General features: G+C 30.5%; 1 protein-coding gene across 2 annotated transcripts; it reads right to left on the bottom strand.

The window, feature by feature from the left end:
- Nucleotides 1-3,949: 3,949 nt before the first annotated feature.
- Nucleotides 3,950-7,974, bottom strand: LOC136976487 (retinal homeobox protein Rx2-like). Of its 2 annotated transcripts, none has more exons than XM_067271788.1 (3): nt 7,773-7,974; nt 5,596-5,798; nt 3,950-5,268 (listed from the first exon to the last, which is right to left on the bottom strand). In XM_067271788.1, exons 1-3 carry the CDS (start codon nt 7,876-7,878, stop codon nt 4,942-4,944), a joined length of 636 nt encoding a protein of 211 aa, XP_067127889.1. In that variant the 5' UTR covers nt 7,879-7,974; the 3' UTR covers nt 3,950-4,941. The 2 variants fall into 2 exon arrangements, with proteins under 2 accessions (XP_067127889.1, XP_067127890.1); XM_067271789.1 differs by having other exon boundaries at nt 3,950-5,256.
- Between the last annotated feature and the right edge of the window lie 9,550 nt (nt 7,975-17,524).

Here is a 17,524-nt window from a genome sequence, read left to right as displayed (position 1 = left end):
TTTCTGTACTCATCGAACCTCGCCGACCTTGTCTGTTACTTAAAATATACTTTTTTATTTCGAACAATATTTTATTAAATAGAAAATAGATTTTAAATGAGAAAATGTAGGTGTAATACATTGTTTTCGATTGAAAATAATAATAATTTATCAAAAATAATTCGTTGTCAACCACGTGTTCCATATTAGAAGCCGTAACACATCTAGCGTGGTTAATAATTGAATTTTTTAATGTATTTTTATGCAAGAAATACCGGATATAATCCATTTATTAAGCGATAAGGGCACGATCACTTGCCATATATTATATTCATGAATTTTGTTTTCTTTTTGTTATGGTAGTGGTTTGAATAATAAATGCTCTAGTTGTAGCGTAACCCGAGTCAATGATCCCTGCCATTTATGATGTTTATGAAATTTTTTTGTACAGAATGAATTTACTCAATCCTTTAAACTCGTTTTACTGCTGACAAGTGAAGATTAAGTGTTAAAATTTTCATCTTTTTTCCCTAATTTTACCCACCAAAATTATCCAGAGTTTGGGCGTTAACTACGGCAATAAATTGCTTTAAAATGGCGCATTTCTGTATTGGTTAGAGATGGATTTGCACGTAAGATAAATAAGGCCTCGCTCTACCAGTCTACAGCATGAGGCCTCGCATATTTTACACGTAATCATTATTTGGTGAAGAGAAAGGGCCTGTTACAATCTCCAGCCTCTGTGCTGATAGTTTAAGCCGTTATCCCGCACAGAATCTAAAGTAAATCAACAGAACTGCTTAAATATTTTAAAAATTCGAATATTAAATCATTAAAAAACATTATTTTATACGGGTTATACGAATTATAACAAACTTCATTTAATAGCCATTTTCTATAGTTATATAACAGTAGAAATCGAGGATTTCGAACGAAAACTTAGGCTCGGCTGATGAAAAATATTTTAAAAAATAAGGAAAGAATCGCGTAAGAAAGGAAAAAGGAAAATTCAGTTAAAAACGAAATAAGGAAAAATTTCTTTTAAAATGTTTTTTAATAAAAATCACATGGATTATTCAGTGTTTCAACCGGAAACTTCTAAATCGCGCTCACTTTGTGAAGATTTACAACCCGAAAATAGGATAAAAAATTAAGCTAAATGTGCTTTATTCATTGATGTAAAACCTCATACATAAGATAAATTTTCTATTCTCACACGATGATGAATTTGTACAAGCGAAATGGACGAAGTAACGGGTAATTCCAAGGACAACTACTCGAGCGGATACACAATAGTCACATTTCTAGTGACGAAAATAAAGTCAATGAACTGAGAGAAATTAAAAAAATATGAAGAAAAGTGGATCGAGTTTAGGTTACATTTCGTTTTAAATCTATTATTTTTTGATCGTTTGAATATATATATATTTATATATTTTTTATAAAAGTAAAGAAAAATGTCCTTGTCACAGAAGTGTTCTCTGCTAAACCATTTTGTATCTTTTATCCCTTTCCACGTTAACGAGCGGAGATTAAAAATGTGGGAAAAAATGGATATTTTTTAAGGAAATAAAATGCTTGTATGCTTTTTTTATTAACAGACCTTGACATTATGAATTTCTGGTCTTTTTTAAAAAAAATATTAACTATTTATTTTATGAAAATTATAACACTTTTTTACTATTGGATCGTATTGAAAAGTTACGTAGACCAAGAAAAATGTAAATTATTTAAATAATATATTTTTTATGGTGTTTTTGAAATAATTAATCTTGTTTAAATTTACAATAATATAAGTGTAATTATTTTTTATATCGATAGAGATCATAGCCCCTACATCTTACAGCGGGGCCCCCAGGATCATTGGCGAGCCCCATTGTAGCGTGGCATCATACGAGTGCCTCATTGCGACGTGGCAAGCCTGAAGAAAGGCCCCCTTAGTGAACTGTTAACAATGTCATGAGACATAAATATATTTCAAGTGATCATTAATATGCTAGAGCCGACCTGAATTTAAATTTATTACGTATAAGAGGCCCTTCCTCCTTTACCGAATAATTAAAAGCTCCAAGCCTCGTATCGTTAGGCCCTAAAATGTAGCTTATAAATAGGTACTGGCTACAGTCTAAAAACACAGCACATTCAATGAAGTTAATTCATTAAATAAGTGATATAAGCCTAATGTAAATTAATCATTTATAGCATTTAAATGCAATATCACATTCATATAAATAAGAGAAAATTAAAAATTTTCCTACATCTCAGTCTTCTGAGCGTGTTAAAAATCATCCACACGGATGATCCTATTGAAATGTCGTGTTACTTATCATCGCATCATCGCGGAAGTAAAATGATGATAATTGTAAGTGTATATGCCTAAATGGTTTCATGTAAACTCAAGACTGTGTATGCGAATCAATAAATTTTAAATTTTTCAACGTGGTTGTGTAGACTTAATGGAAATCGAGGCCTTTAAAAATGGCCTTTAAAAGACAAGGTAACAGTATAAAATTAGCTGTCGAAAATGATAGTGTATGACTTTTCTCCTTTACTAAATAATAAATTTAAAAACGTGGGGCCCTAAACTGTAGCTTATGCGGCCCTAGCGTGGGATGACCTATGCTAGGGCCCTATAAAGGAAGCATTTACTTGGAATCCCTGGCTTTAATTTTCAATTTTTTTTTGTTTTTAAATATAATTAATTATTTAAATATCGTTTAAGAGCGTAAAGAAGCTTAAAACTTTTTAAGTGAAGAGCGAATTAAATTCTACTTAAGATCTTAACTAAGGTGAACGTTTTGTCGTAAGGGGGGACGAACAATAAGTTGTGTTGTCAGTGAAGAGAGGAATGACACGCTTGTATAAGAAAGCATTCTTCAATATGGCTACCTTTTCCTGGTACAAAACAAAAAGTCAGAAATATAGAAGAGGAAAAATATCTGTAAACTCGCTCACTATCGATGATTGTCAGGGATGAAAATGATTGACAATACAATACAACAATAAAAGAATTTTTGCTACACTCCCCCCTATAATTATGCGAGTTTTTCTCGCTGCAGCAGCATTAACTTAAGTTAATATTATTCATAATAAATATATAATTTGAGCCCAAAGTTTCCAAGCACGAGCAAAAATCGTAATTAATTCGTAGAAGAAACACATTTTTCGGAGGATGCCATTATCTAAAGAGATCATCAGTTGAAATGAATTACCTTTTCGTAAGGTTTTTAATCATTTAAATGTAAATTCAGACACTTTTATTGAAAAATATTTCCCCATTTTTATGACCTAATTTCATTTTTTGGTGTATAATTAGTAATAAATGGTATTTTATTTATAGTGTTGGCAGCAAATCTGAAACATTTCCACGAATTAAAATGTCATTTTTTTCAAACTTAATTCGCTGATTTTATACTGATTTTAGATAAACTTTTATAGAAAATGTAGCTTAAGCTAATTTAAACCTAATTTAATTTCTATTTTTCTATCTAATTTCTAATTTAAATCTTAGAAATTGTTAACGAATGCACATTTTGTTCGTACGAAATTGTATAAAAGTTTAATTATACCAAATTTTAGAGCATAAATGTACGTATTTTTATGTTTTACATGTGTGTAGGAGCCTACATTCTAGGCCCCTATGCATACACACGTAGGAGCCTGCGTTCTAGACTCCTGTAGATCTGGCCTAAACTCGTATCTACAGGGCCTCATAACAGTTCTTTTTTTATGTAAAAGGCGATAAATAAATTGAAATTTCTTTCGATAAATCGATTTACGGCTTTCGGGAGGAATTGAGGCCCTACGTTTATGACTAGTTCTGGTTCTACCTCACTTTTCTCAGTGGTTGGGGTAAGTGTAAGTAACTTATATAAGGTACAAATGGCAGATAAGGTACAAAAAAGGAAAAAAAAGAAAATACTTTTTCACTTTTATTAATCGTTAATAGCACAATAAATTAAAATTTCATTCGAAGAAAAACATTTTCATAACATTAATATATATATATATATTTTTTTCTTTATAAATTTTCCAGAAAATAATTGTAAAAAAATGGAGGAAATTTTATCATTTAACGCATCCTTTTAACAAGTTACTCAACGCAGTGCTGCCATCTCTTATCATATAAATTTCGAAATTAAAAAAAACAAACAAACAAATCAATGTATGACGTCAATCGATACGAATTAAGCACGTAATTTACGCGGGAAACTTACTAAATTTTAACTTCGAGACTCGAATATCACCCTGATGTAAACACACCTTAACCATTCTATACATCATTTAACATATCTTCTATACATCATTATTTTTGCTCATTTTGTTGTGGGTTGGGGGTTTAAAATTCTATCTGCCTCATCGAGAAATCATTCGCGTTTGCCTTCAAAATTTGACAAGGCAATCTAAACATAAATTACTACAGCTATATGGATCACGGCACTTACAAATCGATTCATCCTTTCCAACACACATAAAACACGAAGCTACACGTATAAATAGACTTTATATCTTCTCGTGGATGTATGTACACGTAACGTACGATCCCGACTCATCCACGTAACGTAAGATTGCGTCACACGTCGGCAGTCGATCACGTCATCGCGACGTAACGAGATCCGCATTATACGTCACACAACTTAACTAGGGTTGTCTAGCCTTCATTAACGGGATCCATCTTACGCAAGATACGCAATCTCATCTTTGATCTACGTTCTTTCCTATATACAAAAAGCTGTACAGATCGATTGGTAGGGTGATTTTTAGTGTGTTATACCCGAAAATTTTTTTTTTAAAAAAAAAGAGGCTGTTCGTGTGTACAGTACATCGATTGACATCAGTAACTAGCTCTAAAAGGAGGAGGAAGAAGTGATAGTTAAGTATGTTTAATGTACAAATATTCCTGAGAGATGGGTCTAAAAAAACCAAGCTCGTCGCACAGTAAACACGTTAAACGTTTGGCTTTTATATAGGTTTAATCCCTTTGTTGATTAATTCCAAATGTTCTTTAGCCTTAATTCTCAAGGCTACGATGCTGGAGTTTCTGCTGTCTTCCGTCTTGTCACTACGTACCGATAAGTTGAGGGGTGCGGGAAAATAGTTGGTGTAGAGAGATTTCTGCTGGTTGAAATAACCGGGTAGAGACAATGTGGGGGATGTCCAGTTCTCTAAAAGATAGGGCTGAATGGAGCTACTGTGACAATGATTATTTAGGTTAATCGATCTCAATGACGTTTGACTGTCGAGTTTTTCTTGTCTCCTCCATTTAGCTCGACGATTCTGAAACCAAACCTAAAGAAATTATTATTTTTCAGTACATCGGAATAGTTAAATCGTGTGAGATTTGGCTTTTAGGCGCGGTAATTTTTAACGTAAAATTCATTTTTTTTTTACATTAGAAATTTAAGAAAATTACTAAATTGTTCGCTAGATAAATATATATTTTTCATTCCTTTTTTTAAGGTAGTAAACAACGTTTAAAACTAAGATAATTCTTGATGACCTCATCAACTTTTTAATCACATGACCGGATTAAGTACTCATCTAAAATATATATTATATTATAAAAAAACTTACTTTTTAATGAGAAATATATAAAAATTGTACATTTTTGCTTACCTGTACGCGAACTTCTGGTAAATTGACTTTAATAGCCAGCTCTTCTCTGCAGTAGACATCCGGATAGTGAGATTTCTCGAAAGCTCTTTCCAGTTCATGTAATTGGTAGGTAGTGAAGGTTGTTCTGTTCCTTCTGTGCTTTTTTTTGCCCATCTCCTCCTCGGATTTACTGTTCTTTGAGCATTCTTGATTTGTCTTTCCATCTGCGTTAAAAAAATAAATATATATATACACTTATATGTATTATGACGATACCCGAGATGTTAAATTTTATATTTAGTCTTATGGAGTGGATACATTCTGCGTGGTTTATCATAAAAAGATCGAGTATTGCATGCAAATTTGATAAGATTATAGCGAAAAGATCGATGGATTTAATTGGATTAATATTAAAAAACAAAAAAACAAGTCGTAAGAGGGAGGAAAGTTTAAAAATTGGTAGAAAAACTTCCTTTAGTCATCCATATTCTGCATACATCAACGCGTGTAGTGTGATAAATACAAGTTTATTTAGCGTAAAAAATCTATTAAAATTTTTAAATTTATCTTCAAATTATTGCTCTGGCATCTTTTTAGCTAACGTATATATTTAAATTAACGCACAAATCCAACTTTTCTCTTGAATAATTAAGATTTCAGAGGCGTTAAACCCAATGCTTAAATCCACTCTTCGACTTGGGAAGGTCTTCAGTTTGAGTGAAAAAAAAACGAATGCTTAAGAATTTTGCACCTATATATTAATTATTTTTAATTAAATGAAGTGTAAATCGACATTTCTGCAATTATTTTCCATTGTCAGCGTGTATTTACTCGTTACAAGCAGTAATTACTTCAATTATCTTCCTTCGCATCCGCCCTCGATAAACTTATAATTGACAATACTACTTGTTGATATTCTATATATTCATTAAATTTGTAAGCGAATATAAGTACAAAAATATAAAATATATAAGTTATAGGCCTATATCTGTGCATAAATATCTCTTTATATAAATAAATATTTATCCTAAAGTCTTTAAAAAGAGAGAGGAAAATAAGCTTTTATATACTTATAATTACGATTAATTATTAAAAAAATTTAAAGTAAGTTATTTTATGCTTAAACTAATTTTTGTAGCCAATATTGAGCTTACGTTGCTTTAATATTTTCTAAAATTAACGCAATTCTACGATAATTACCACTTAAATAAGACAATTCAGCTGTATAAAATCAAATATAATTGAATCCTTGTTATAAGAAATCATTTATGGTTGAAGCAAGGTGGAGTATTTGTAGCGGTTTTTATGTTATAAATATTTTAAAAATGCTTCAAAAATATCTTTCGAGCGATTTATAAAGCTTCAGATAATAAATACATTGGCTAAATTTTATATAAATTTAGTTTTTAAAAAATTACCATAGTGTTGTTGCACTGTACAACACTATGGTAACTACTGTTAAAGTTAAACCTTTATGATGCATTAAGACTATGGAAAAATAGAAGATTAAACCTTTTAATTTATAATTTTCGCCAACTAAAACGACTTTAAACCTGTTTAAAACAATATATTTTTTTAATTTATTAACCCAGACTTTATATTTATCGCTTATCTAATAAAATTAAAGCAATAGAATAATGATAATTCGCTCGGAATCATTAACATAATTATCCTTTTAAAGTAGAATTAATTTTTATAATAATAATAATAATAAAAATAGGAATTCAAACCTTAAAAATTAATCCCTTATTTATATATTTAATTAAAATTCTTTCACACTAAACAGTAAATTAGTAAATTAACATTATTTTAATGTAAACATAAGCATTTTTATGATACTAATGATGCAATTAAAGTTAAAATTTTCATTTTAATGAGATATTATTATAAAAGTAATATTAATTAATTTTAACGTTTGTAAATTTTGATTATAAAGAAACAATTTCTTGCTTATTTTTATAGTTATTTAATCATTTAAACCAATTTGAAGGACGAGTGATCCCGGTTATCCCTATAGATACATCCATGATAAACTAAGGAAAGTCGGATGTTGCGCACGTAAAATTCACTCCAAAGTTTACCGTGACCGATTTCGAGTGTAAATTTACGTAAACGATGGAAATATTTACGTTATGGGGAGTTTCGATGACCTTAAAACAGGTTAAAAAATCTATCCGGAAACGGAAACCTCGACTCACCTGTACCGGAAATATATTCATAATCGTTTGAACATTTCCTCAATCCCAAGATGACGTCGATAGAATGAGAGGGAATGGGCTTTTCTGATGTTTGACAACTGGCCATTAAGTCCGCATGTGGCACATTTCTGCACAGCTGTCTTCAATAACCTTTTGGCCTCTAACTTCCCTCGCTCATCCCTCTCTCGCCATTGGTTCCTGCCGGTGACGTAACGCCGTTTCCACCAATCCCGTCGTCCGTACGTACGATAAACTGTAATAAAGTAAAGTTTTATCGATTAGATAAACGCAATTCGAACGGAATGCGCGTTGAAACATGATTTTTTAAAAATATAAATATATATATTAAACTAATATAATTTATTGATTCACTTACTTTCGCTTGATACATCTTCTCTCCGCATCAACAATTCGTTTGATGAAAGAAGCCGTGCAGCTGTGGCTTTACCACCAACACGTGGTAACACACCGCGGGTCAGAGGTTAATGGGTGGAAATTTCGTAGAAGAAAAATCGATGACGTTTGCTCCATTGACGAGGGGATCGTTCCCTTCTTCAAAATTTACATTTGCCAAGATGCAAGACGAGATTTGATTACAATTCAATTTGGCTGAAGGACGGGATCCAACCAAGCATTTAAGATAATTAAGGAAAAATCAAGATTATTATTTATACCTTCCACCTAATTCTATTTAGCGATAATTAATACTAAAATATCGTTTATTAAATTCCTCTTTTTTTAATTTTCTTCTTGTTTCCTCCTCTCCTATAACTTATAATGAACTTGCTCGGCTAATTTGAAGCTTAATTCCGGAGAGGAGTTTGAGAGTTAATCCTGGATTTGCGGAGTGACGTATCTTGTCGGAGCGCGGGTTTGAGGTCAAATAAGGATAATTTCATTGTAGTAACAAGCTGTAATATGGCGGGCGTGTTTATAAAATATAAATTTACAGAGGAAAAAAAAAGGAGAACGAAATATAAAACACAGCGGCGTGGAAAGATAAAAGTTGTATAAAACATTGACAAATTTGACAAGTCATCCCCTAGTACAAAGGTGGAAAAAATAAAGAAAATAAGAGATATCCTCGCAAAAAAGTAACGATATCCGCAAACCCGAGAAGACAGCATTTCAACAATTTGAAAAGAAGTATGATCCTCAACACGGACAGTGACATTAAGGCAAACCAAACCGTTCTATTTAAACGCTACACTGTCAACAAGCAGGAAGAAAGAGGGCCAAGTCGAAACGTCACTGTACTCCAAACCAAACGTGATCATCTTCACAAATAGGCTTAGCGTCAAAAGTTGGCGATGTACCATCCACCAGTTCATAGTTGACAGGGGGGAAAGGGGGCATACGGAAAGGAAATCGCCAAGGTAAGGCCTGACAACCTTATCTTTAGCGATTTCTCTTCCACCCCCTAAAGTCCATGCTGTTTTTTTATGTTGCGAGTTTTTTTTCCTCTCTCTCTCTCTTCTTTTTTCTTCCTTTCTTTTCTCGTAGTAGCAAGGGTTAGAGCTTAAGGGGCTACTAATTAGATGTCCCTTTTGTTGGACACGAGTTGTCACATTGCCTTGGTTGGTCCCATCGGATTTGGTGAAATCCACATGGCTCATTAAGTCGACTTCACAATGCAATCATATTAGCATGAAGTGCTCAGTAAATTGACTTAATCGGATAAAGGTATATTCTCTGATTTGGTTGTACTTATAGCAATAGGATTATGTTTGACTGAAACACTGAAGATGACGTGAACAGAAAGTTTTACTTGTTTTCTGTTTTCTACCTATCAAGATTGGTTTTGCGCAAAATAAAACTTGTTAACTCGTAATTAGCTGCGGTTGTTTAGGTCCCTTCCACTCTTTTCTATCCCCCCTTTTTATCCTTTTTTCTTTCCCCCCTTCTTTTAACTTGGTTTTTCCAATTCTCCGCTCTCTACTTTACTTTACTTTTTTGAATTTGTCGAGATTTTCCACCAACTTAATTGAATTTATTTTAAATGAAAATAAAAACTTAAGCTTTTATTTATACACAAACACATAAATATATACATTTTTCTTTTTCTTTTTTTATCAAAAATGTAATTAATTATTTTATTATTTAAAAATTAATAATTTATTAAATTGATGAATCTTTTTGCTTATTTTTTCCCTTCTTCTGATATGTGGCTTTTTTTTATCTTCCATTATTAAATCGAGTCGTTAATTAAATTTAACAATTAATTAAACTAATCAAAGTAATTTTAATTAATTTCAAAGTATACATATATATTTATTTATTTTAATAATAATTAATTAGGATAAAATGTATACAGTCCTAAAGGACTTTAAATTCTAGTTTATTATAGATTTATTCGAGGAAATATCTGTGATACATTGTTATTTATCCGTCGCTAAGGAGTATCTAATTCGGTTATATTCGTTTTAATTAGCTAGATATTGTTTATAATTTAAAAAACAAGCTAAAATTTTTGTACGTACAGTACGTCTGTAACACTGTAGGACTTGGATGGAAAGAAGAACGCCTCCAATTTATATGTAAATTATGGTTTATTAATGAATAATTTCAGTTATTGTTAACTTGCGAGTGTTATTTACGTTATAACGTTGTTAAAACATGCCTTATGCTATCGAATTAGGGCAGGATTTACACGCAAGCTAACAAGATACAGCTCAGGGCCTTACGCTATAAGACTATACAGCTTAGGGTTTTATGCTACAAGCTTAGGGCCTCGTAATTTTATATGGAGAAGGGCTTATATGTTTTAGCTCAGAGCCACAAGTCTAGAGCTCATGTACTGTACAAGGATTTGTTTAAATTTAACTTTATAAACTTGTGTGAAGCATACAAAACTAAAAAGTATTGTCAATTTTTTAAGAAGATTTAAATTAAGATGCACGTTAACCCCGAAGGAAAATACAAAAATTTCAAAGTTATCGACGTCTGAAATACATAAAATTACATTTTAAGTAGTCAAGAAACATTCGATTTCTTCAAATTATTTCAAATTTTCAAAAATATAAAACAAGAAGAAAGGGGTGTAGAGTTTTTTTTACCGTGTCTTAACACACGAAGTTTGATGAGTTTTAGACGACCCCACAATGCGTACGGCTTGGCATTTTGGTGGAATTTTAGGAAAGGTAAAAGCGTAATTTTTTGGCATTTGGAACCGAAGTTTCGGTGGTTTTTGTGAAGTAGCAGCAGTGGTGCGTCGACAGAGTTGTCGGACAAATCCACCAGTAATTGCCGTGTCGTGTTTGCCGCAGTGATTGTTGTAGAGGGGATCTTGGATTACTGTCTGTCAAATCAGAATGTAGAATGAAGGATTTGTCAGCGCTCTAATTAATTGACTATTAAACTTCTGTTTGATATCATTTCATTTTACTAGATTAACATTTCATCTGCATTGTTGCCTTCTTCCACTACAATCTTTCTTCCTTTCTATTTTTTTCTCTTCCCCCCTTTCAATTTTTAATTTTATATATTATTATATCTGTTAAATTCAATTAACTTGACTTTTCTGGTTTTTCTTTTTCTTCCCTTTTCCTTTTTCTCTAACTATAATTGGATCTGTGATTATAATTAATTAAAATAAACAGATTTATTGTTCTCCTCCCAAGATTTAAACAGTGATTTTGTATCGAACAAAGTTTATTTTTCTGCTTTTTTTCAATTTAAACAACACAAATTTTATTATTTTTATTATTTTAAGGATGATTAAGGTGCATTTCCGTGTTAATAATTTCGGTTTTCGCCCTCAGAAATCGCCCCCAAACTCAATTAAATCTTCCCAAAGCTTGATAAGGTTTATTACTAAAGGATTTTTCTAAAAAAATAAAAAGATAATTTAGAGTAACGACTATATTAAATTAACCTTTACGTTACTCAAGTGGGCTTTAAAAGAATTTAATGGGCTAACTCTCGTATTAATCTCATTGATGAATGTTAAAGTGACGAAGATTTCGTTCCGAACATTTAAAAATTGATTGAGTAAGTCATTCCAAGAAAAAAAAAGGGAAAAAATTTCCTAAATATTTATACGAAAGAAAAATTCTGCTTCAATCTGTTCAAAAACTAATTACTTTTAATTGGAAATTAATGCGCTTGTAAATTAAATTTATTAATTAATAAAATAGCAAAAGTTTTCCAAGTGTTGGAAATCAAACTGTCAAGCGGGTATCTTATTATAATTAATTTTGTTATCTTTTATTGATTGAAAGAGTAGTAAAAACCATTGTAACTCTTTCGTTTCTTATAGGAACGATTGTAAATTTTAGTATAATATATGTATATATAGGCCCTAATTTAATAAATGATTAATAATTACACAGCTGGGTACGTAATAATTAATATATGATAGATTTTTTTTTTCTGTAAAATCACGCGAATTTTCAGGAAAATCCCTAAACTTTTGCCTAATAGTTTGCTAGAATGCGATGGCGATCGATTTTTTATCCATTGGTAGGACTTATCCTGAATATGGTTTCTAGTTGTTTCTCCTGCATTTATATTGATTCAATAAAGGCAATAAAATGGTAAACTTACTCACAAATAACCGGATAGAATCTGTAGAAAAATTGGTCTGAACTATGTTCCATGTTTTCTATATTTATCGATTTAAGAAATGTCACGTCTCCAAGCTCCTAATGTTTATTTTTTCCCATAAAAATATATAAATCCACTCGCTTCATATATTAATAATTTAATTAATTAACCGGCGGTATTAAACCTTTAACTAGTGTAACTTTTAATACTTATTTATACCAAAAATCTCGAAATAAAAAATAAATTTAAATTAATAACATTAAAGTTCGATATTAAATTGGACGAAATTCTCAAATTTTTTTCCTTCTATTTTGTATATTTTTATGCTCTACGCGTAAATGGGAAAAATGAATTTAGAAATTCTGTTAATCGAAATTCGATCAACCGTGCGCTTAGTATTCAAATTCTACCATTAATTCTACTATTTGTGGGTTTTTTTTCGAGTATCCGGGCATGCTTCTACCATCGTTATCCGGGGGAGATACTTGCATTAATTAACAGGGCTGAACTCAGACTTGCTGTGGCCTATAAGCTATAACGTATGGAAGGCCCTTCCTCAACCAAACAATAATAGACGTAAAAGTGCGCTAAACTGTGCGGCAATTTGTGTAAATTCAGTTCTATGTATAACACGAAAGAATTAAACTTAACTGTTTATTCATTTATCTATTTATTAAAAATGTATTTTAATTAAAAATATTACAAATTGAAGAATAAATACAAATAAAAATTTCATGTCTTCTCGCATCCTTCACAACTACAGAAGACAATTAACACTAGAAGAATCGACCTTCTCTTCGAAGGATGCTCTTCTTACGATTATATAAATTGATTAAAAGCTCCTCTAAAACCGGATCGTTGCAAAAAATTAAAATATATTTTATAACATTACAAATTAAGGAATAAAAACGAATAAAAATTTGACGTCTGCTTGCATTCTTCACACCTACAGGACGCAATTAAAACTGGAAGAGTCGTTGCTCTTGATGCTCTTCTCTTCCCACGAATATGTAAATTGATTATAAAGGTCTTTCTGTGTTTAGTCTTCAATGTATAATATTTTTAAATAAATAAATAATGGCTTAAGATAGAATAATAAGTAATTTAACATTTTATCTACTGTAAATATATTTTAAACAGCAAGGAGCAAGCGAATCGAAGTTTTATTTTACTATTTTTGACTTAATGAATCGTATCTTTTGCTACTTTTAAACACGAAAAGAATTATTGTTTACACACAGATGAATAAATCATTAATTTTCTTAAATTTTATTTTATTTATATTAATTACAAACCGAACTAGCAATTTTATATAAATATAGGAGATAAATGGATGAAAAGTTAAATTAAAAATGTATTCGTTTAATTATAATAGCGTTATTTTGACGTCATTCTTGTGCATTTTTACTTTCCTGGCTCTGTTATATATAACAGTATGGCGATCGGTCAAGAAATGACCCCCAAGATTTTTATATTTTTGGACTCGGGTCCTTGAAACGTCGAGAAATGCAAAAAATTCGGGTTTTTTTTTTTTCTATACGTATGGATGTGTTTGTGTGGTGGCAAGATTCCGTTCACCCTGTTTGAAGCTTAATAATTCCTGTGCTTTTTCTCAAAAATTTCTGAAATTTTGCAGGGAGGTTTGTTTATTAGTGGGATTGATGCTATTAAATTTTGATGAGTAAAGGTCAAGGGGTGGGGAGATAATGGGGTCGTGTATATCTCCAGTAGGGTCGGACTTAATGACGATTTTACTCGTTATTAACATTCACAATTTTTTTATAAAACTCATCCCTACCCTCAATATTAAGCTTTTCTATTTATAATAGTTAAAAATATAAAAAGTTTTTAAAATAAAATATAATACCAGATGGTGCCATCAAAATTTTAAATGTTGCCGGGGAAAGTTACCCAACTGGTTGCTGGATTATTTCACAATAAATAAGCGCAAAGTGACATTTATTTTATATAAATTTAATTACATTAATTTTTATAATGATAATTTAAAAAAAATTAAATACTTTTATGCAAAACGCAAATATTTCTGTAATGATTAAACTTCTTAAACTGCAAGGTATATCCACCAATTTAACAATTATGCTGTATTAAATAATCTAAATTAGCAGGAACTGAAATTAAATTAAATTTATATCTCACTACTATTCATACAGTAAGAATGCTAATTTAATTAGGAATTAATCTGCGTTTACATAAATCCATCCGTATTCGTAGCCTACTAATCTATGTATTAATATGAAACATGAAGTAATATTCATTCAATTCTCATCTAAAAATTTGGCCTTTTCCACTCTCTCCAGTGGTGGAGTAATACCTTCCGAAGCCCTTAGACACAGGGGAACGGGGCCTCCTCTATGTAATTTTACGACATCGTGAAGTAAAAACGTTTCGCTATAGCTATAGAATTATTTATAAATTATGATATACAACTGAAGTGGTAAAATTGATTAAGTTTTTTCCAATTTAGGAGGCGCCCGAGACTCGGGGGGTCTAGGCATGTGTTTCAGGTAGCTAGTGGACAATTTCGAATTTATATTTAACAGTCGTATAGGTTTCTATCTCTAATTAATGATTTATTATTAAGCTTAAACTTGTCAAATTTGTGTGATTTATGACATAATCTTAATGCATATTCTGGATTAAATACAGTATAATTAAAGGTATTTAAAGTGTTTCTTCATTATACTCTATGGCAGTGTTTCTCAAACTTTTTGGACCGCGACCCCCCTCCTGCACTTAAAAATTTCAAAAGACCCTCGAAGAATAAGTATGTGTCAAAAAACATCCCGGAGGGAGGGGGTTAGGCTCGTATTTAAATATTTATATTATTTTTATTATTTATATGTGCAATTTATTTAAGTAAAAATTATTTTATATATTTTTTATTTCTATTATTTTTAAACATGAATCCATAGTAAATTTATAAAATATTTGAAAAAATTGATCTGGCATCAATTTTTCAGCGACCCCCCAAATATTTTTCACGACCCCCACTTTGAGAATCACTGCTCTATGGGATACATCGATAATTATTTTGTCTTAGCAAAACAGAATGCTACAATTGCAATATTTTAACATTAAATAAATAAATATTTATTTATGTTTTTAAATAAAATGAAACTTGGGCATGTTTCCCTGCCATTTAGCATTGCCGAATACTAAACAAAGGTAAGAAAATAGGAAAAAAAATTAACTTATTAAACTAAAAACAATGCAAAAAATATATCAAATCAATTTGCAAATTTTACAAATTAAAATTATTGTAAATAAATAGTTTAATTAAGTTTTTTTTAAAAATTAAACCACTTTTTTATGGATTTATTAAAAAGGGGGTGACTACCATATGCCTTATGCCATTGCTATGTGAAAATTTAAACAGTGAACAATTTTATGCAATTTTCTTCATTATTTTGAAATATATTATAGTGGTATATTGTAGATGCCCGTTGAGGCCCGGTACTAAGCTGCAGAGTCTCTAAAAATTTCTCTTAGAGTTACTTTAGAATTTATTAAGAAAAGCTAGAGGTGTCTAGAATAGCACTTTTTGAATCGTATAACATTTAAGGCTTTTCAGATAAGTTTGGATAGTTATTTAAATTACAACCGGGAGGCTAGAACTATAAGGTGTCTACAATATACGAAGAACTGGCAATGGAAGTCAAAAACCTATGAAAATTAGAATGGACGTATATGCTCACTCCAGTTTCCATAGGTTTTTTTTTTACCTCCTTTGCAGGTTTGTATTTATCAATTTTAGTTATGTAGCCTGTTTCAGTACAGTAGCATAATTTATGTAAATATAAAATATACATATTGTATATATATAGCCTGTAGGAAAGGTGAATCAGGTAAAATCTTAGTGGGAATTTTTAATTCGTATAATGAAACAAACAACATATAAAAGTTTTATTTCTTTTTAAAATAAACTACATAAACTTAAACAATACAAAATATAAATATATATTTTATTATCTTTATTTATACTTTGTAAACATTATTTTTTTAAAATAATGAAACTCCTATTAGCAATAATAATAATAAGGTTCAGAGGGGGGCGATAGGAGCGATCATCTCCTCTGAATCTCTCTAGATCTCTCCCTACATATACATATACATTCTAACATATATATATATATTTTAATACTTAATATGAAAATTTATTTGTGTACAATTTTAAAATTAATAATTTCATTAAACATATCAATCTTCTCTTTTGTTATTTCAATGAAAATTATATTGAAAATACCTTTATACATTATACGAACGAATTAGATAAATATCCATCATTTGTGTTCAATTTTCTTGATCCATTTAACATTAAAAAATTCAGATATTAATTAAATTAATTTTTAATTAAACTAAGTATGCAATTAAAACCCCCTATAACTTCAAAAATCGAAAATTTTTGAAGCTGATAGGGGGTTTTAAGCCCTTTCTCAAAATAAACAATTACAACGAATCGTATACACGCGATTTACCTGAAAAACACAATACGAAACGCGGTTAATTGACGTTTGAGCCACACAGTATGTAAATTAAAAAGAAAAATTTTAATATATTTTTTTAAAATTAAAAAGAAAAAAATAATAACGCTTTTATCTGTCATGTTTTTCGAGATGGGATGATAGGGATGACCTCATCCCCGTATACAAGTAGACACATTATGATTATTTACTCACGATGTGTCTACATTCGGTTATGTTTATCCGGGTTTCGGAATGGATGGGAGGATGGTGAAAGTGGGGCCACTCCCTAAAAACACCATTAAAATTCATCGTCATGGGACCTAGGTATGTCCTCAAAGTTTATCTTCTATCTTGATTAAAAGTGGGTGAAATTTGAGTTGCAAGATTTGAAAATGTAATATAAAGTTAAATAAATACGTTTAATAATAATAGTAATAACCAGCTATATATTTGTTAAAAATGAATATTTTATTTTATAAAAACAATATAATTATTATTATTTCTTTCGTGGGTCTCGTCCTCACCACCCGACCATTAGCGGCTGTTTAACATATTTTCACACAATTTGATAGTGTTTATTTGTTGCTGGTGAATGTAGATGAAACACTGATTGATTATAACACAACTTATTCAAACACGAAACGAAATAATTTAGCTAAATTTTTAATTTATATATATATTCGGGTGCAGTTCCCGAAAAATGTAAAAATAATTCGGTTTTTT

Source organism: Centruroides vittatus, unplaced genomic scaffold, assembly GCF_030686945.1.
Source record: "Centruroides vittatus isolate TY-2023 unplaced genomic scaffold, ASM3068694v2 contig_400, whole genome shotgun sequence".
Taxonomy (NCBI): Eukaryota; Metazoa; Arthropoda; class Arachnida; order Scorpiones; family Buthidae; genus Centruroides; species Centruroides vittatus.
Note: the sequence above shows the minus strand (reverse complement) of the source record. Positions and strands in the feature narration are given on the sequence as shown.

Coding starts and splice junctions, on each gene's coding strand:
- LOC136976487 (XM_067271788.1), bottom strand. CDS start 7,878: ATGGCCAGTTGTCAAACATCAGAAAAGCCCATTCCCTCTCATTCTATC. Junction 5,799..7,772: donor TGAATATATTTCCGGTACAG/GTGAGTCGAGGT, acceptor TTTTTAACGCAG/ATGGAAAGACAAATCAAGAA. Junction 5,269..5,595: donor TACCAGAAGTTCGCGTACAG/GTAAGCAAAAAT, acceptor TAATTTCTTTAG/GTTTGGTTTCAGAATCGTCG.